At 40.3% G+C, this 16,764-nt stretch overlaps 1 protein-coding gene across 1 annotated transcript in view; it reads right to left on the bottom strand.

The window, feature by feature from the left end:
• Positions 1-1,507: 1,507 nt before the first annotated feature.
• Pik3ca (phosphatidylinositol-4,5-bisphosphate 3-kinase catalytic subunit alpha) overlaps positions 1,508-16,764 on the bottom strand; it is a 69,045-nt gene continuing 53,788 nt past the window's right edge. Inside the window, exons 14-21 of the mRNA XM_021157563.2 lie at positions 15,436-15,607; positions 13,383-13,489; positions 12,850-12,971; positions 11,343-11,421; positions 7,575-7,745; positions 6,004-6,121; positions 5,752-5,903; positions 1,508-5,088 (exon numbers count right to left, since the gene is read on the bottom strand). Of these exons, the coding sequence (XP_021013222.1) occupies positions 4,818-5,088; positions 5,752-5,903; positions 6,004-6,121; positions 7,575-7,745; positions 11,343-11,421; positions 12,850-12,971; positions 13,383-13,489; positions 15,436-15,607 (1,192 nt within the window). The 3' untranslated portion in view covers positions 1,508-4,817. The remainder of the gene's footprint in view (positions 5,089-5,751; positions 5,904-6,003; positions 6,122-7,574; positions 7,746-11,342; positions 11,422-12,849; positions 12,972-13,382; positions 13,490-15,435; positions 15,608-16,764) is intronic.

Genomic DNA, 16,764 nt, shown 5'->3' with positions numbered 1-16,764 from the left:
GTTATATAAAGTCCACGTGGCCTATAAAGTATTTTCCTTTTGGTACTTATTGCCACGAGAAATGGCATCTACTGCTGGTAGTAAGTTAAAATCAGCCAACAGCACACAGGACAGAGCCTCATTTCAGTCCTGTCTACCAACACTCTTTCTGACACCTGAGAAGTGTGATAACTGTCCCATTCCCTTTGCTGTAATTAGCACACAGCTGATACCCTACCATACCCAAAAGCCAAGCAAAGGAAAAGGTACCGCATAATAAAATGGATGAAGGTGTACAATCCCACAAAAACTCACCCAGGATTGCCAATGCAATCTGGGTGACTCCTAATAAACAAGTCCCTTCTGCACGTTAGAACCTTGGTATCTGTTTACACCTTTCGTTACAGAGCCTTGGCCAGTGCTAGTAAAGCAACACAGGAGAGCGTGCTATGAGCGCCCCACTCAAGAACTGGCACCTTGAATTGCTCTGACAATAAAGCTTTCCCAAGTGTCTGGAGCAATAGATTTTAGCCCCATTCCCTGACCCACCCTGTCTCCTGTTCCATGAACAGCAGCGCATGCCCAGTCTGACTTGAAAACCTACAATGAGATTCTCTTTGCTGTCCTGTGAGAGCACTGAGTGGTAACGAGGCCATTTCCCTTACAAACCTTTGGGGACAGCTACCAGGGCTTTCAGGAATGCAAGTCTTTTGAGCTAGAGCCCAACATCTTTCCAGAGAGTAAAAACAATATTTTTATAAGGGAAAAAAAAAAAGGCTTTCCAGGCCAGGACATGATCTGTTTACAGTTTTAATAACTGAAATGCTTTTGTTTGTCTGTTTAAAACGGCTCAGCTGGACTCCTCTGTCATCAAGAGTTACTAATTAAAGGTGATGTCAAGACTGCGTTCAGCCTTCAAAATTCCAAACCGGAAGTGATTCCTTTCTAGTATGTGGAAAACATCCCTGTAACTCCCAGCCTTCATGTGGACATGCCCCTTTGTGCTTCTCCCTGCTCAGGCCCTTCCACCACACCCCCATTTCCCCAAACATCTGAAGCACGCATACCACAATCTATGACGCCACAAAATGCCTTTGAATTTGGTATTTTAGCAATGTTGTAGACATCAAAAGTAATTCCTTAATATTCTGTAGTGTGGGGGTCCAGCCCAGGTCTGCAGTTTGCAGAGAAACAGGAAAAAAGTGGAAACTGTAATATTCAGAAAAGATTAACATATTGCTGGAAATAAATTTCTTCAAAGAGCTGGAAAGCATGGACATCAAGCTTACAAAAATTATGTTAAGAAACACAGCGAAGTCCATGGCCGTGAGGTTTCTACTGTACCCTTAAAACAGGTTCCTCGTCTTTTCTGTGACACCAGATCAGCTGGCTCCTGACGAGCAGAGATCACAGGTGGATCATGCTGTCTCTGTGATAATTACCAATCTCTTTCAGATAAAGGTCAAGAGGGCACACATCTAATCACGTAATCATTTCCTAATTAATAAGAACTACACTTTACACAAAATACTTTATGAGCAGCTGTTTTCATCAAAAAAAAAAAAAAACCAATAGTCAGTTTCACAGTTGAAAAAGTTACACATTTAAAATATTTTACAATTCATTATATATTCACCAGGTTCCCATTTCCTGATGGGCAGTAATATAAAGCAGAACAGAAGGGACAACCTCAGAGTTGATGACTCTTGACACCAAGTTTTACAGAGGACATGAAGAACCACAAAAAGTCTCAGGTTCTACCTTAAAATAGCAACCAGATTCCATTCTTCTTCTTTCTTTCTTTCTTTCTTTTTTTTTTTTTTAAATCTAATTAGAAACATCTTAAAAAAAAAAAAAACAAAAACCAGAAAGCAAACAAACGAACAAACCAAACTCCACAGTAAGAACAACAGATTTCAAATTAACAGCAGTGTAAAATCTTCAAACTAAAGTTTTTTTGTATAGCTGAGAATATGGTAAAAAGTTAAAGCATGATTGGAGAGTTACTTCTTGCTACAGTGTATTTAGTTTCTTTCTTTCCATTTGCTTTCTTTCCTTCCAGAAATAATTACTGATGAGACATCCTCAAGTGACTTAGTGAGACTATGGAGCCCAAGTCATATTTACACAATAGTCATTCACTGACAAGGACGGTCACCTGCAGAGGTGACCGGGTCCCGCAGCACTTTCTGGTACTGAAGCACCTGGGAGTAAGTGGCACATTATTGCTCTCTGGAAACAGATATTGATTACCCCAGCTGCAATTCAAGTTTGGCTTTTGCCTTTTTGAATACAACCAGTTCTCCTTTCTTTACTTATACCCTTCATAGACTATAGACTTTCTTTCAAATAAAATCAATGTGGTTGTAAATGACAAAATAAGCTATGTGGCTGTGTTTTAATTGTGCAGAGACCCTGGGAGGTGATACTGCGGCAACTGATGGACTAATGTTAAACATACACACACACAAGCACACACATACACACAAAAAAACCTATCAATTTTGTGCAAGGAGGCTCGCGGCTTTTTGTTTTTGTTTTTTGTTTTGTGGGTTGTTTGTTTTGTTTTGTTTTTGTTTTTGTTTTTTTTTTGGCACTCGGGAAAACACAGTTCTCTGTAATTCTTTAGTTCCCACCATCAAAGTTGAGGATTTGTACCATGTCACTGAGTTTGACTGTAATAATCCCTGATATAGAGAAGAATGGGATGTCAGTACCTAGCAACTGTATATCTAAGTAACACAAAGTGTTAAATGCCAAGTTTAAATAAGTTAGGAAGTTTTCTATATCTGTAAAGAATCTATCTGGTTTTCTGCATAAAACAGAGCTTAAATTCTGCTTAACTATTCCAAGACAGTTTACAGAACCAAGTTCCCCTAATCTTCAGGTTTATTTTTCTTGTTGGCAATAATATATACATGCTTTAGTGAAGTACCTAAATCTTCAATAATTATGCCCTTTAAGGGTTCTAAAAATAGGCAGATATTAAGAGTATTTCTATTAGAGTCCCCTGTTCACTATTCAAAACTTCTATGTAGGTGTCTGGCCTCAAGGTGAGCACTGTATTACAGGGATTCTGTTTTCTAGCGGGTACAGCGTGCGCTCTTCACAACGATGCTCCCCAGGAACGCCTAAGCTAGGAACTGTCAGGAGATTATTGCACAGTTTTTCTTTTTTTTTTTTTTTTCTTTTTATTTATTCTTTTTTTTTTCTTTTTTTCTTCTTTTTTTTTTTGGTGTGGCATCTGAATATCTGCTAAAGCTATTTTCTAGGACATGAATCATTCAAACACTGAGTAGAAATCTAGAGCGACCACTAACATTAGCCCTACATCTTGGATGGATGCATTTCAGAATGCTTACTAATGCACTGTGCCTGAATGGGATTTAATGACATTGGAGTGAGACCTCACCACTTGGAAATGGGACATGATAGTAAAATGGGTTAATGTCCTACTTTTATCATTGAAGTACGGATACGTAGCTTACGAAGGTAAAAAATTCATGGTTTCCAGTCTCTCATAATGTAAAAAGTCACTCATGACTAGACCTCTGCAGAAGGATTAAGAGTCAGGATGACACAGGATGATAGTCGGTTTTGTATTCATTTTAGTAACGGGTTTCATGTGATTGTGCTGTCTCAACTACAGAGGAATGGATGAGGGCATCGTGTAAAAAACGGACAGCAGTGGCAGGGAAGCGTGTGCAGTTCAGTCTGTTCCGTAAGGAGTCATACAGGGGTATTTGGATAAATGGAAGAGTGCCTGAGCCTCATCTACAGACCGAGAGAAAAGCTAACCATGCTGTTACCAACGATAAAAAATTTGGGGTGCAAAACAATGCATGACTATGGGACAGATTATGTAAATAAAGAATATATATTAATGATAGTTTCTATAATATAAATAGCCTTTAATAAAAAAAAATAATCTTTTTAATAACATTAATACTCACTTCTATTTTCTGGAAAACATGCATGAAAAAAAAGTATTCAGTTCAATTGCAAAAGGAGAAACAATCAGCTGAAAGTGAACACTGTACAGGTCAGGAACAGGGGCTCCCTGCAGCCTCTCCTCTGCGCTTACTGCTGTACTGGATGCCAGCCCAGAATTTCCCTAGGAAATAAGTCAGATCCTTGTAAATACTGTCCAGAGAAAAAAACAACAAAAACAACACCCAATAAAAACGCAGCTGTCTGCAGGTATCATTGTGACTGCTTTCAAAACCGCAGGTGAGACCCCAAGTCCATCAAAGTGTTGTTTGTTCAAAGCAAAAAGCGAGTCCCTTCACCCCAAGTGTTGTTCCTCATTAAGCAGGGAGTCAAAATACCCACTTCAAATCGTTAAGTCTGAACAGCAATGGGAAAATCAGAATTTTCCTTCTTCTCCAATTCATGTAACTTAATATAAGCTTCAGCTTACTCAGATCTATAGCAGTCACAGCCTTGGGTGTGTCCACGTGTTAGACAGAACACTGGCAGACAAACAACAGCATTCTCTTTTTGTCTCCATCATTTGTATGTATTTTGGGGATTTTTGTTTTGTTTTGTTTTTTTAAAAAAAAGATACAAACAATCTTCAAAGTTTACCTTTTTTTGGACTTAAGGCATAACATGAAATTGCTCATTATTCTAAAGCTGGATTTTGAAATAAACTAGTTTAGTGCTATCAAACCCTGCTTGCGTGTACAGTGTTTCAATTTTAGAGCACGTTGTTTATGTTCTTGCTCAAGTCCTAATGTTGTTCCTGACTGTGCCATCCCATGCCACTGTCTGCCTGCTGCCACTCACTGCCATGCAGTGGAGAAGCCGGGAGCCAGCTCGCAGTCCCAGCTCCCATCTCAGTTCAATGCATGCTGCTTGATGGTGTGGAAGATCCAATCCATTTTTGTCGTCCATCCACCATGATGTGCATCATTCATTTGCTTTGTGAAATATTCCAAAGCTTCTTGCTCAGTTTTGTCCAAGGCTAGAGTCTTTCGGATATATGCAATGTCATCAAAAGATTGCAGTTCTGGCATTCCAGAGCCAAGCATCATTGAAAAAAGGTTGATGAAGAGATTGGCATGCTGCCGAATCGCTAGGTAAGCCTTGTAACACATCTCCTGAAACCTGTAAGGGGGAAGAACCTCTGGTCAGTGAGCGGCTAGTACACTGGCTTTACAGAATTAGCACAGCTGTCCTGGGTAAGGGTCTAACCACTCACTACCACTCCTCTCCCTTGCCTCACACTACTCTAGAATGTGCACTCTGCAAATGAGTACATTGTTGCCTCTCAAGCACCTGAAACAGTGCTTGAACATTAGAGGTCAGTATTTATTACATGTCTAACTGGTTTATACTAAAGTAAGGCTTTAAGGGCTTAGGCACCTAAAATCAGAGGACTGACATACACAAAACAGAATTTAATAGAAGACCTTGGAAATCTAAGATAGACTAACAATATACCAAGGTGGTCAGAACAAACAGATGTGCTAAGAATTATTGTCTGTTGGCTTTATTCAGGCTGGAACCAAAAAAACGTGTCATAAGCACTACACATTACTTGAGAAAATAAAGTAGGGTCTAGTTATTTAACAGCAGCTAGTAGTTAGAGTGTTTAAGGGTTACTTCCTTTGTAGGTTGCACTTAGCTCAATGAAAGAAGTCATCTCCATGTGCCCCAACCCCGACATCGGACAGAAGAGACAATAAAGACTGCATCCCTGCTCCACGTGCAGGCAGCAGCCCTGCAGTGCACAGTGGGCACGCACGCACGCACGGCCTTGGAGCTCACCTCTCAAACTCTCTGGTCTTGGTGTACTCTTGTGCTCCTTTACTAATCACAATCAAGAAATCCTGCGTCAACACAAACGGCACACGTTCCCGCTTATAACCAAATTTTTTCTTCTTGTGATCCAAAAAGTGCCCAAAATCTATATGAAACAGCTTTCAAAAATAAGAAATTACATTTTAGTTCAACATGCAGACATAAAAGATCTTGAGTTAATATATCTGAAGACCCAGAAGGCACTTTAAAGGCTACTACCTGTCCGTCATCTTTCACCATGATGTTGCTGTTGTGCCGGTCTCCAATTCCCAAGATAAAGGTTGCCACGCAGTACCCCGCGCAGGACCGAGTGAACAGGTCAATGGCTGCATCATATCTACAGCAAGGAAATACACACCTCATGTGTGCTATGGAAACGGAGTGGCTGTGGCCAAACTGGGAAAATATGGCTGACATTTCTCATTAATAACAGGAAAAAAAGTATGTCTGAAGAGCCGAGAAGTTCTGAGACTCTTAAGTTCTCAAAGGACTTTTCAGATGTTCCTTAGAATCTAGGCGTAATTCTTATCAGAATAAAAGAAACAGCCACCATAGTCTCTTTCTCCATGGGATATGCAGCTGCAGTGTGTAAAGGCCAGGAGTTAACACTCGCGGTCTTTTATCATTCTCTTATTCATTTAAGGATTTGTTTTTACTTGTGTGATTTTTTTTTTTTTGTGTGTGAATGTAAACACACCTGTGGAGGCCCAAAAGAGCATGTGTGGACCCATGGAGCTAGAGACAGGCAGTTAAAACTATCAGATATGGTGCCAGGAAGCAAATCTAAACCCTCTGGAAAAACAGCAAGTGTTTTTAACAACTAAGCCAATTCTTCAGCATCTCACTGTGTTATTTTGAGACAAGGTCTCTCATTGAACCTGGGGCTCACCACTGACTGAACTGTGGGCAAGCCAGCCCCTAAGATGGAACTGTTCAGGCTCCTTGCTTTGAGCATACACCATGAGGCTTTTAAGAGTGTCAGAGATTGAGCTTAGGTCTTCACATGTGTGCAGTAGTACTTCCATCAGCCAAATTATCTGTATAGCTCTATAGTCCCCAGTGTTTCTTACACTACATCCCAGGCAACCTGAAACTCAAAGAAACCCTCCTGGGTTAGCCACTTGAGTGCCGGAATAAGCCAAATACCCAGGAGAAAATGATTTAAAAAAAAAATAAAGATAAGGTCTCACTACATAGAGCCCCTGCTAGCCTGGAAACCACTATGTATACTAGGCTGGCTTCAAACTCAAGAAACATCTGCCTTCCTCTGCCTCTGTTTCTCTATGTAGCTTAGGCTGGTCTGGAACTGAAAACCCACTTGCTAAGTAATGGGATTAAAGGCATATGTCACCACTGATAGCTTTGAAAATTAATTTCTAAAATATAATTTTAAAAAACTAGGGGTAAAGATTTGAATGTATAATGTTACTTTAGAAAGAGATTTCTTTTTCCTTCTAATGATATAGCTATGTATGGGCATGTGCGGCTGAGTACAGGCACTGTGAGGCCAGAACAGGGCATCAGTTTCCCGGGAGCTAAAGGTACAGGTGATTGTGAGGAACCCGCGAAGGGACTGGGAACCGAGTTGGGTTTTTCTAACTGGTGCACATGTTCATTTTGTTTATAAGGATTAAAAGAAAGAGAATAAGAGACACAAGGTGATTGATCAGGGTCCACCAAAGCAATTTTTGTTCACTCACAATAACCTCCAATGTTTCAAAGTTCAGTCTATTTCTCTTGAGTTCAGTGGTGAACCACTAGCATCCCCAGGAGCACGGGAGCAAACTCACATCTCGCCCTTGTTCTTGTCCTTGAGCCACTGATGCAGTGTGTGGCTGTTGAACTGCAGCGCCCCCTTCAGGCCTCCTTTGCACTGGATTTGCATGATGGTGTGAGAGTTTCTCACTACCTCGATGAGACCCACACAGTCCCCAATGGATAGACAGCCATAAGGTAGCATGCTGGAAATTGACAAAGGCAGAATCTTAAAACAGCAAATATTTTTAATTAAAATAAAAATATAATCACACCATTCTCCTACTGTCTCCTTTAATCATTCGCATGCACATTCTGTTGCTCGATCTCAAACTCATAGACCTTTACTTCCTTGTTGGTATTTACGCACCGTCTTCCTGAATATGTTTAATACAACTTCGTCAGTCCATATAATATAATGTTACTTGTATACATGTTTTCAGGGCAGAGCACTTGGGATTGGACAATCTAGGGGCTCTTCCATCTGGGGACATTGTCTCCCACTTTCAGCATTTCTTAGTTGCCTGCAGTCTTTGTCTAGGGTTGTGGCCTCAGGTGATTCCCTCTACCTCATTAGCATGCCTACTGCTGTCATCATTGTTCACGTCTTGTAAATCTGAAAATATTTTAAAAGGCTCAAAATCTCCACATTCAATTGGTTAATTTTCTCACACAAATGACCTTTGTCTTAACATACTCTTTACTGTTTATACCGACAAAACTATTCCTAAAAATGAGCCCATCTAAAGTCAAATCATTGTCTGTTAAGGTGCCATTCTGTACGGCACAAAACCATGTGTATTAAATAAAGCTCTGATGGGGACAGACAGACAGATGGTTAGAAGAGTTGCCTGCTCTTCCAGAGGACCCAGGTTTGGTTCCCAGCACCCATACGGTAGCTCACAGCCATCTGTAATCCAATTCTTGGGGATCTTTCTGCCTTGTGGGTTTGAATATGTTTGGGCCAGGGACTGGCACTATTAGGAGGTGTGGCCTTGTTAGAGGAATGTGTCACTTAGGGGGTGGGCTTTGAGATTCTTCTCCTAGCTGCCTAGAAGCCAAGTCTTCTTCTGTTTGCCTTTGGAACAAGGTGTAGAACTCTCAGCTCCCCTAGCACCATGTCTGTCTGGATGTTGGCATGCTTCCTGCCTTGATGATAACAGACTGGACCTCTGAACCTGTAAGCTGACCTAATTAAATGTTGTTCTTATAAGAGTTGCCTTGATCATGGTGTCTCTTCACACCAGTGGGAACCCTAACTAAGACAGACCTCCATTGGTACCAGGCATGCATGTGGTAGGTATTCATACATACGTGCAGCAAACACTCATATACATAAAACAGAATAAAAAGTAATAAAACCCCAATAAACAAACAAACAAAAAACAGTGAGAAGACTGACTTTCACATTCTTTCAAAATGTTTTTTTTTTTTTGGTCTGGGTCTGCTGGCCAACTGTATTTTTAAGAAGTGATTAATTCACTCATTATTTTTTTGTCTATGCATGCGCCTGTGTGAATTTACATGCTGCCACTTGGGTGCTGGAAGCCAACTCTGGTTCCTCTGCAAGAGCATCAACTGTAGTTAAGCCCTATTGCACATGAGCAGGTTGATGTGGGTGGTTGTTTTATTTTTCTAAGATGTTTCTATCTTAGCTTCCCTAGGGCATGACTCACAGGTATATGATATCATACTTAGTCTTATATGTGATGTTTTAAACGAAGTACATGAAGAAGCATGTATATACAGGTAGCCAGGAAAAGGAAGGATAATGTGATGGTTTTCCTTGATACTATTCTATAGTCTAATAAGATATTTGAGTTGCAATGTGAACTATAAAACTCTATCAATAAACTTGATGGCTACATCTAAATTGACGTGTGTTGTAGGTTTTAACATTAAGGACATTATGGGTCCCTGTACTACTCATTTAGAAGATACTCTGCCTTGTGAGTTTTATAAATTTTCTAAACTTACTTTTTACTATGACATAATAAAAGATAAAATATATATTTTTTGATTTGGTCTTGATATGCAGCCCTGGCTAGCCTGGTATCCACCTTCACCTCCTGACCAGAATCCTCCTGCCTCTGTCTCAGGTATGGGATTACAGATGTGCACATCATGACCAGCCACAAGTATAGATGCTAGCACCAATCGCATTTAGAAAGTTCAAGCTGGACTTTTCAAGTTTGGGAATAGTGTTTTCACAATTCTAATATTCCCTCAGAAATTCAAATTTTATTACTGGCAACAAAACTGCCATAGTTGTTTTCCTTTAAAAGACACACGAAGGAGGTTTACTTTCAAAGAAAACACCTGTCAAATAGCCTAACTGAATCATGGCTTGACCGTTAGATGTTTAAGTTTTGGTATTTTTGGAACAGGAATTTGCTATGTCTGGGATGGCCCTGAACTTTTTAGATAGTCCAGGTTGGCCCGAACTCTGGAGTTGTCTGCCTTAGTATTCTGACGTTAGGGCTTATAGGCAAAGTATCTACACTTGATTTATCAGTTTGTTTTTAAAGTAAAAATGGTATTCCGTGAAAAAGCACCTAGTTCTACAACTTACATCCATAAATGCTCTTCTGTGATCTAACTGTATTTGTGGCTATGGATGAAGTGGTTCTGGGTACTTTTATCTTGTACTGAATATTGAAGAGACACACAGTGTGTGCAGTCAAGGTGGGGCCATGGCCCTGACAGGTGCCCAGCCAAGCGGTCTTCTTCTGGGGTCAACACAGCTGAAAGGAGTTAGAGATCTGAAGAGAGCGTTGACATCAGACATGGAAGGCGGAGTATGGAGTTTGCTCTGTTGGTTTCCAGTCTTGCTCTGGTCTGGTTTCTCCTCACTGTGCTCCTTCCTTCCTTCCAGAATGATAATGTACACTCTGTACTACAGTGTGTTGGAGCTATGTAAATGTGCTTTGATTTAACAGGGGATTGAGTCTCAGAAGAGCCTTTGGACTTAAGACAGTTGAGATGGTGAAAGACCGAGGAGACTTTTGAGGTGGGACTAACTGTACTTTGCACTCTGATATAGCTCTAAGTCTATTTAGGCCAGTGTGTGGAGTGTGCTGTTCTGAAGATGGCCCCTGAGGCTCATGTATTTGCATACTTAATCTCTAGTTGGTGAACTATTTGGGAAGGAACAGGAGGTGTGGCCTTGTTGGAGGAGGTGTGTCACCAGGTGTGGGCTTTGAGGTTTCAAAAGCACTAGAAGCAAGGATTATGAGAGCATAGAACATTCTGCAAAGTTAGGGGAGAGAATACAGATGGTCACAAAAAACGGGGGAGAAGAAACTGACAAAAACTTCAGGTGCTTTGCTAAAAATTGATAAAAGATAGCTTTAGAATTACTGAATTTCTATGATGAAACTTTCTTCTGAAAAATATTTTTAAATTTGTGTGTATGAATGTATGTATGCATATATACTGTGGGGATCCAAAGAGGGTGCTGGATTCCCTGGGATTAGAATCAATCAATGTGGTTCCAACTCCCAAACAACCTCTGCTCTTCTGCAAGAATAGCAAGTGCTTCCTAACTACTGGGTCTGTCTAATCCTAATGGTGATGCTCCAGGGATGGGCAACCTTAAGACACTCACAAGACAGTTCTTTTCACTTAGACGAGTCTCTTCAGCTATTGGGTCATGCAAGAGAAAAAGCACAAGGCAGCCAAGAGTGCCTCCTCCTAGTTACTACTGTGCTTTTGTTTGTTTTATAAACATTTTTAATACAGGCCTTCAGAGGCTTTTCCATTAAGATAGTTAATTCTCAAGATAATTTTCAACCCATGCCTACCGAAGGTCAAGGCCTTGGTTTTGCCAGATGTTCTCCATGATTCGGATGATCTGAAGGGTTAACATATCTTGCCGTAAGTCTGAAATTCAAATATATATACACCACCACTTAGCACCATTGTTTTCAGATGAAAATAAAGAACTGTATTCAATCTTCAAGATAACTCATAAGACAGCAGTGCTTTAATTTTTAAATCCAGTTCTAAAATATTTGCACAATCATCTTGGTAACAAGATATTTCAAAAAGTTCCAAGTCTATTTAAAATATTTACCTTTATGAAGAATGAAGTCTAAATTTGGTTATAAGGCAATCCTGGGGCCAACAGCACTCACTGTTGAATTTGTTCTTCTCACAAGCCACTGGTGAGCCCCTCTTCCTGTAGCCCGTTCTCCACATAAATGCCCTAGTCTCTCAGAAGACTGCACTCTGTCTCATGGTTCTTTCACTTTTGGAATTAGCTGCTGAAAAGTCTTTGTCCAAACTTTAAGCTATAGAGGGCAGGCTCTGCCATAGTCCTAGGATCCAGCACACAGATGTTTTGGATGCTATGCAAACCACCCTTGCATACAGGAAGTAATAAGCCAAGGCAGACAAGGATTCCAAGGCTCCCGATTCTGAAGGAGATCAAATTTCAGCTCACTTGGGGAAGGCTGATACCAGGTTGACAGTCAACTGGAGGTTGAGATCAGGTTTTGACTGTCACCTTTTTAAAGACTTCTCTGAGATAATAGTCTTTGAAACAGAATTTCACGTAGCCTAGGCTGTCCTTCAATATGCTATGTAGCTTCCTGCCTTCATTTCCTAAGTGCTGTGACTATAGTTGCGTGTCTCTCTGTCCAGCTCAAACAACTCTGATGGAGAGATTGTTTCAGTGTAGTGTCAAGACCACCTTTACTCATGTAGTTCTGACCATTCCCCTCCTGTAATGTCAGCTTTCCTCAGCCCCAATGTAGCTAAGGAGGATGGACCAGCTTTGGTCTTTCTTTGGAGTCTCATATTCTGGGTGAGTTCTTGAGCACACGCGCGCGCACACGCACACACACTTTTTTTCTCCTGCTAGTCTGGCTTCTGTCAATTGAATTCACAGTCTGACCCAGCGATGAATAAGGGCAGAGACTCGCTATTTTTGCTTTCCTAACTCATGGACACTCCCAGGGGGTGGAAAGGAGTACTAGACTCAGAATTATAGGAGTCAACCTTCAGTTATCTCACCTGGTTGCTAAGATTCAGAACAAATGACTTTCTTATGGCAGGAGGGTCTACCTTCAGGGCAGATAAGGGGAGCTGAGAAGTGTCTGCATATGCCTACTCTCTCCAGACCTTTAATATCTCCAGATATTAAAGCATAATATCCCAATTCCCCAAACTTCTTCACATACACACTGTAAAATATTCTAGATTCCGTGCAGCACGCCCTAAGCGGTTAAGCGGTTGCCATGGTTCCTAAACATCTTGTGTATAAGACAGCAGCGTGCACACAGCATGCGCTCACTGTGCTCTCCTCACCGTCGCCATTTTTAAAGATGATCTCATTGTTCTGAAACAGTAGCTCTGACATGATGTCTGGGTTCTCCCAATTCAACCACAGTGGCCTTTTTGCAGAGGACATAATTCGACACTCTTCAAGCCTGTAAAAGAGTTTAAGACTTTACCAGGCACTTTAACTTTTTATACTCTTGGTCTTTGGGGTTACTTAAAATTCATACACAATATAACCTTTTGAAGTTTTATAAGACTTAAAAAATTTTAAAAACCAATAAACATTAATCTTAAAAATGTTTATATAAAATTTCAGCTAATCTAAGAATACATAATTGGTTTTATATAGACCATTTCCAACTTCTTGTCCCTGATATCAGAATTTGTAACCATAGAAAGATTTAAACTATTATCAAAGTAGCAGAAACTAAATAAATGTAGCTGTAGTTTAAAGCTATTTTACTATTGCTGTCTTATAAGAATTGGAGGGTTGGATTTTTGTTAAGACTTATATGGAAAAATACTTACTGAAACATACCAACAAGGGGCCTTAACCTTACCTGAGGTTTCCTAGTTGGTGAGCAGGATTCAGAGGGGACAGAAAACCCTGCAAAGCATCCATGAAGTCTGGCTGTCTCATCTGTTCAACCAAAAACTTCATCTGTACCTGATAACAAAGCACAGCCCGAATGAGAAGTGCAGTTCATAAGGGGAAAGTAGCTGCTGCTTCCTTTGACACTTGGACTGCAGCAGTGATCTGTGCTTCTCTGCCCTAGGCCAGGCCAACTCTGCTGACTGGGAAGTCCATGACTGCAGCAGTATTACTGGGGAGGGTCAGGGTGGGATCACGGTTCCAGAAGGCAAGCTCTGTTGGATGACATGACCCTAAGCCAAGTTTCTCAAGTACTTCTTGCTGACCAGCCGTGGCTTTCGTAAATGAATGTGCATTAAAACCTTGCCCTGCCACTTGTATACTGGTTGCTTTCACAGTTAAGTTTTATGTGGTCTGAAAAAGTCAAGTACTGACTCCTGGCACTGTATTGAGAAAGTCTGCTGGTCCTTATATGAGGACAAGGAAAAGACCAGGCTACTTTAGATTTGAGCTTAATATTCTTTCTTTTAGGCTTTGTTAGAGAACGTCATACATTCACAGTTAGGTAAAAAAGAATGAGGATGGAAAAATCTAGAAAAGCACTTGCTGTAGAGAACCTCACACTCCATACACTGTGTAGATCTATCCATCTATTCAGAACTATCAAGCAGTATCGGACATATTTAAAGGAAATGTTCATTTTTTGAAAATAAAAAATGTGATGGAATAAAAGAGGTTCTCGTAGTAACGCACAGTTCTCCCCCTAAAATCTGAGGAGTGAGGTTCCCCACTTCTCTCTATTAAGTGAACAGCTAGAAACTCTCACTAGCAGACTTTTGAGTAAAGGTAAAAAGACTGAGATCTCTGTTTGTCTCCAGTGTTAGCACAGGGCCATCCATACTCTAGTATAAACACAAAGCTATCTACAGGAACCAAGTGTGACTTCAGGTCCTCACCATAATCTCATTCAGGCTGCCAATGAGTTGAATCATGAACCCCTCTTTTTTAATGAAGTCACTGTACAAGAGTCATTATGTAATACGCAGACTCGAGCACAGAATACATGCTTAAGAAATTATCTTTTCAAAGCTCCTGTGATATAAGTATTTTTTTTTTCTAAGTTTCAAAGCAGTGCCCTGTTGCCCAGGCTCACCACATCAGGAATAGCACAATTCCTTCTGATCTGTTGGTCTTTTTACACTCATTTCTTTACTCATGCACACGTACCACAGAAGACATTATACCACAGCCTGGTTGGTGTGCTGCTGGGGCTGACCTTGTGCTTGCCATTCATGTACCAGCAACAGCTATACTCTGGCCACTTTTACATATTTTCTAATAATCTCTATTTGAATTTATATGCTGCACTTTCAAAGAGTCAACTCAGTCACATATTTTAAGGCCTCTAAGTTAATTCAGTGACTTTCTTTTAGCTTGAATGCACCAACTTTAAAAAAGTTGTTTTTCTTTTCAGTATTATTAACATAGATGTTGGGAAAAACTGACTCTGTAATGCTAATTTATGTTCTTTGGGTACTGGGAGTTGGTGAATGAATTCTGCTATTTCCCCAGAGGGGAGGCTACGCTTGCTTTTTAGCTGGCAGTAGTGAGAGAAGAGGGTGGGAAGGTCCTGAGAACCTGAGTGTGACAGGTGCATACCGAGTCCAGTTAAACTCACTGCTCCTCATTTTTGGAATCATGACCAACATTATAAATGAGAGAAGAATCATTTTAATCACTTATAGCCATGTAAAACAGCACACAGTGGGTATGCTCAAAGGAGGTGACAAGTGCTTTGCCTGTCATGTGATTAGCTTCTTTCTCACAAGCACTATGTTTAAAGTATTGTTTTTATTTTACAGTTGAAGAAAATGAGTCCTAGGAGCCCACATAATATATCTACAACACAACTGGCAGGCAGTAGAACTCAAATCCAAACCGTAAGAACTACACCCTATGTGTGCACTGTGCTCCAACTTCAAGGGAAGTCTACAGAAGCAATGGGAGAACCATTCACACACCTTTTGTGTCTCATCCTTCTTCTCCTGCTTGAGGATATCCGTTAGGTTGATGAGCTTCTCCATGGCCTCTACTTGTCTGTTCAGGTGCTTCAGATACATCCCACAGGCACGGCAGTAGGACTCCAATAGCAGGCCAAACCTCTGACTGACAGTCTTATTGTGCATCTCAGATCTAAAAGAATAGGCAAAATTTATCTGTGTATACACAGGGTTTCTATTTTTGTTTTATGCATATGGGTATTTGCCTGCATTTCTGCCTGTGCACCATGTACATTCAGTACCTGTGGAGGCCAGAAAAGAATGCTAGACTGTTGTGAGCTGTCATGTGAGTACTGGGAATTCAGCTCAGGTCCTCTGGGAGAGCTCTAACCCCTGAGCTCTCTTCTCCAGCCCTACAAGTAGTTTTGTTTGTTTGTTTTTTAAGTGTCTAGATAAGGCAAAACTGTAATCTTGATCAAGAGTGTGTACAGAATAGCAAATACATGGAGCCAGGCAGTGAGTTTGGTTTTTATTCTAATTCAGGTATTGATCTAAATCTAGTCTTAAATTAGCATATATGCTTTCTCAAAAGATAGAAAAACCCTTTTCCTAGTCCAATACATGTTTTAATCAATAACACAATGTTTAAAACTGACCAATTTAGAAGAAAATAACCAAGTGTTTCAGATAGGGAGGTGTAAATTTAATAACAAACTAGGTATTCTACTGATTTAGGTTTTATTTTAGCTACTTTTAATTCATGAATCTCAATGTAAAATACAAAAGGAGCAAGTAGAAAAGGAGAATAATAAAGTAAACTGAAGCAGGTAAAAAGCTAACTGAGTTTTCCAAGTCTCCTGCAAGCATGTTTACATTTTCCCAACTGCCTCTACATTTATTTTAAACATAGCTTCTCTAAATACCTACTTTAACAGAAAAAAAAAAAAGTACAAAAAACAAAGCTACACTAGACACAAACCTGTTTCTAAATTTCTTGTACTCTAGGTAGTTTGTGACAACTCTGAGTACTATAGCACACTTCCAAAAGTTGTTCATCCCCCCCAACACACACACACACACACACACACACACACACAAACACAGACAAACAGACACACACAGACACACACAGCAGCAGCATCTCTCAATGAAGCACAGGCTGGGCTGGTAGTTGGGATTCTCCTACCTTAGCTTATTTTCTCACAAGGGATTCTCCTACCTTAGCTTATTTTCTCACAAGAAACCTGGTAATTTGGCATTATCACTCTGAATTCCTAGATAGACTTTATTTTGGGACAATGTCATCTATTGTCATCACACAGTGAAACCTACCACAGCATTAATTTGCAT

Source organism: Mus caroli, chromosome 3, assembly GCF_900094665.2.
Source record: "Mus caroli chromosome 3, CAROLI_EIJ_v1.1, whole genome shotgun sequence".
NCBI lineage: Eukaryota > Metazoa > Chordata > Mammalia > Rodentia > Muridae > Mus > Mus caroli.
This window is presented reverse-complemented; position numbering and strand designations above follow the sequence as displayed.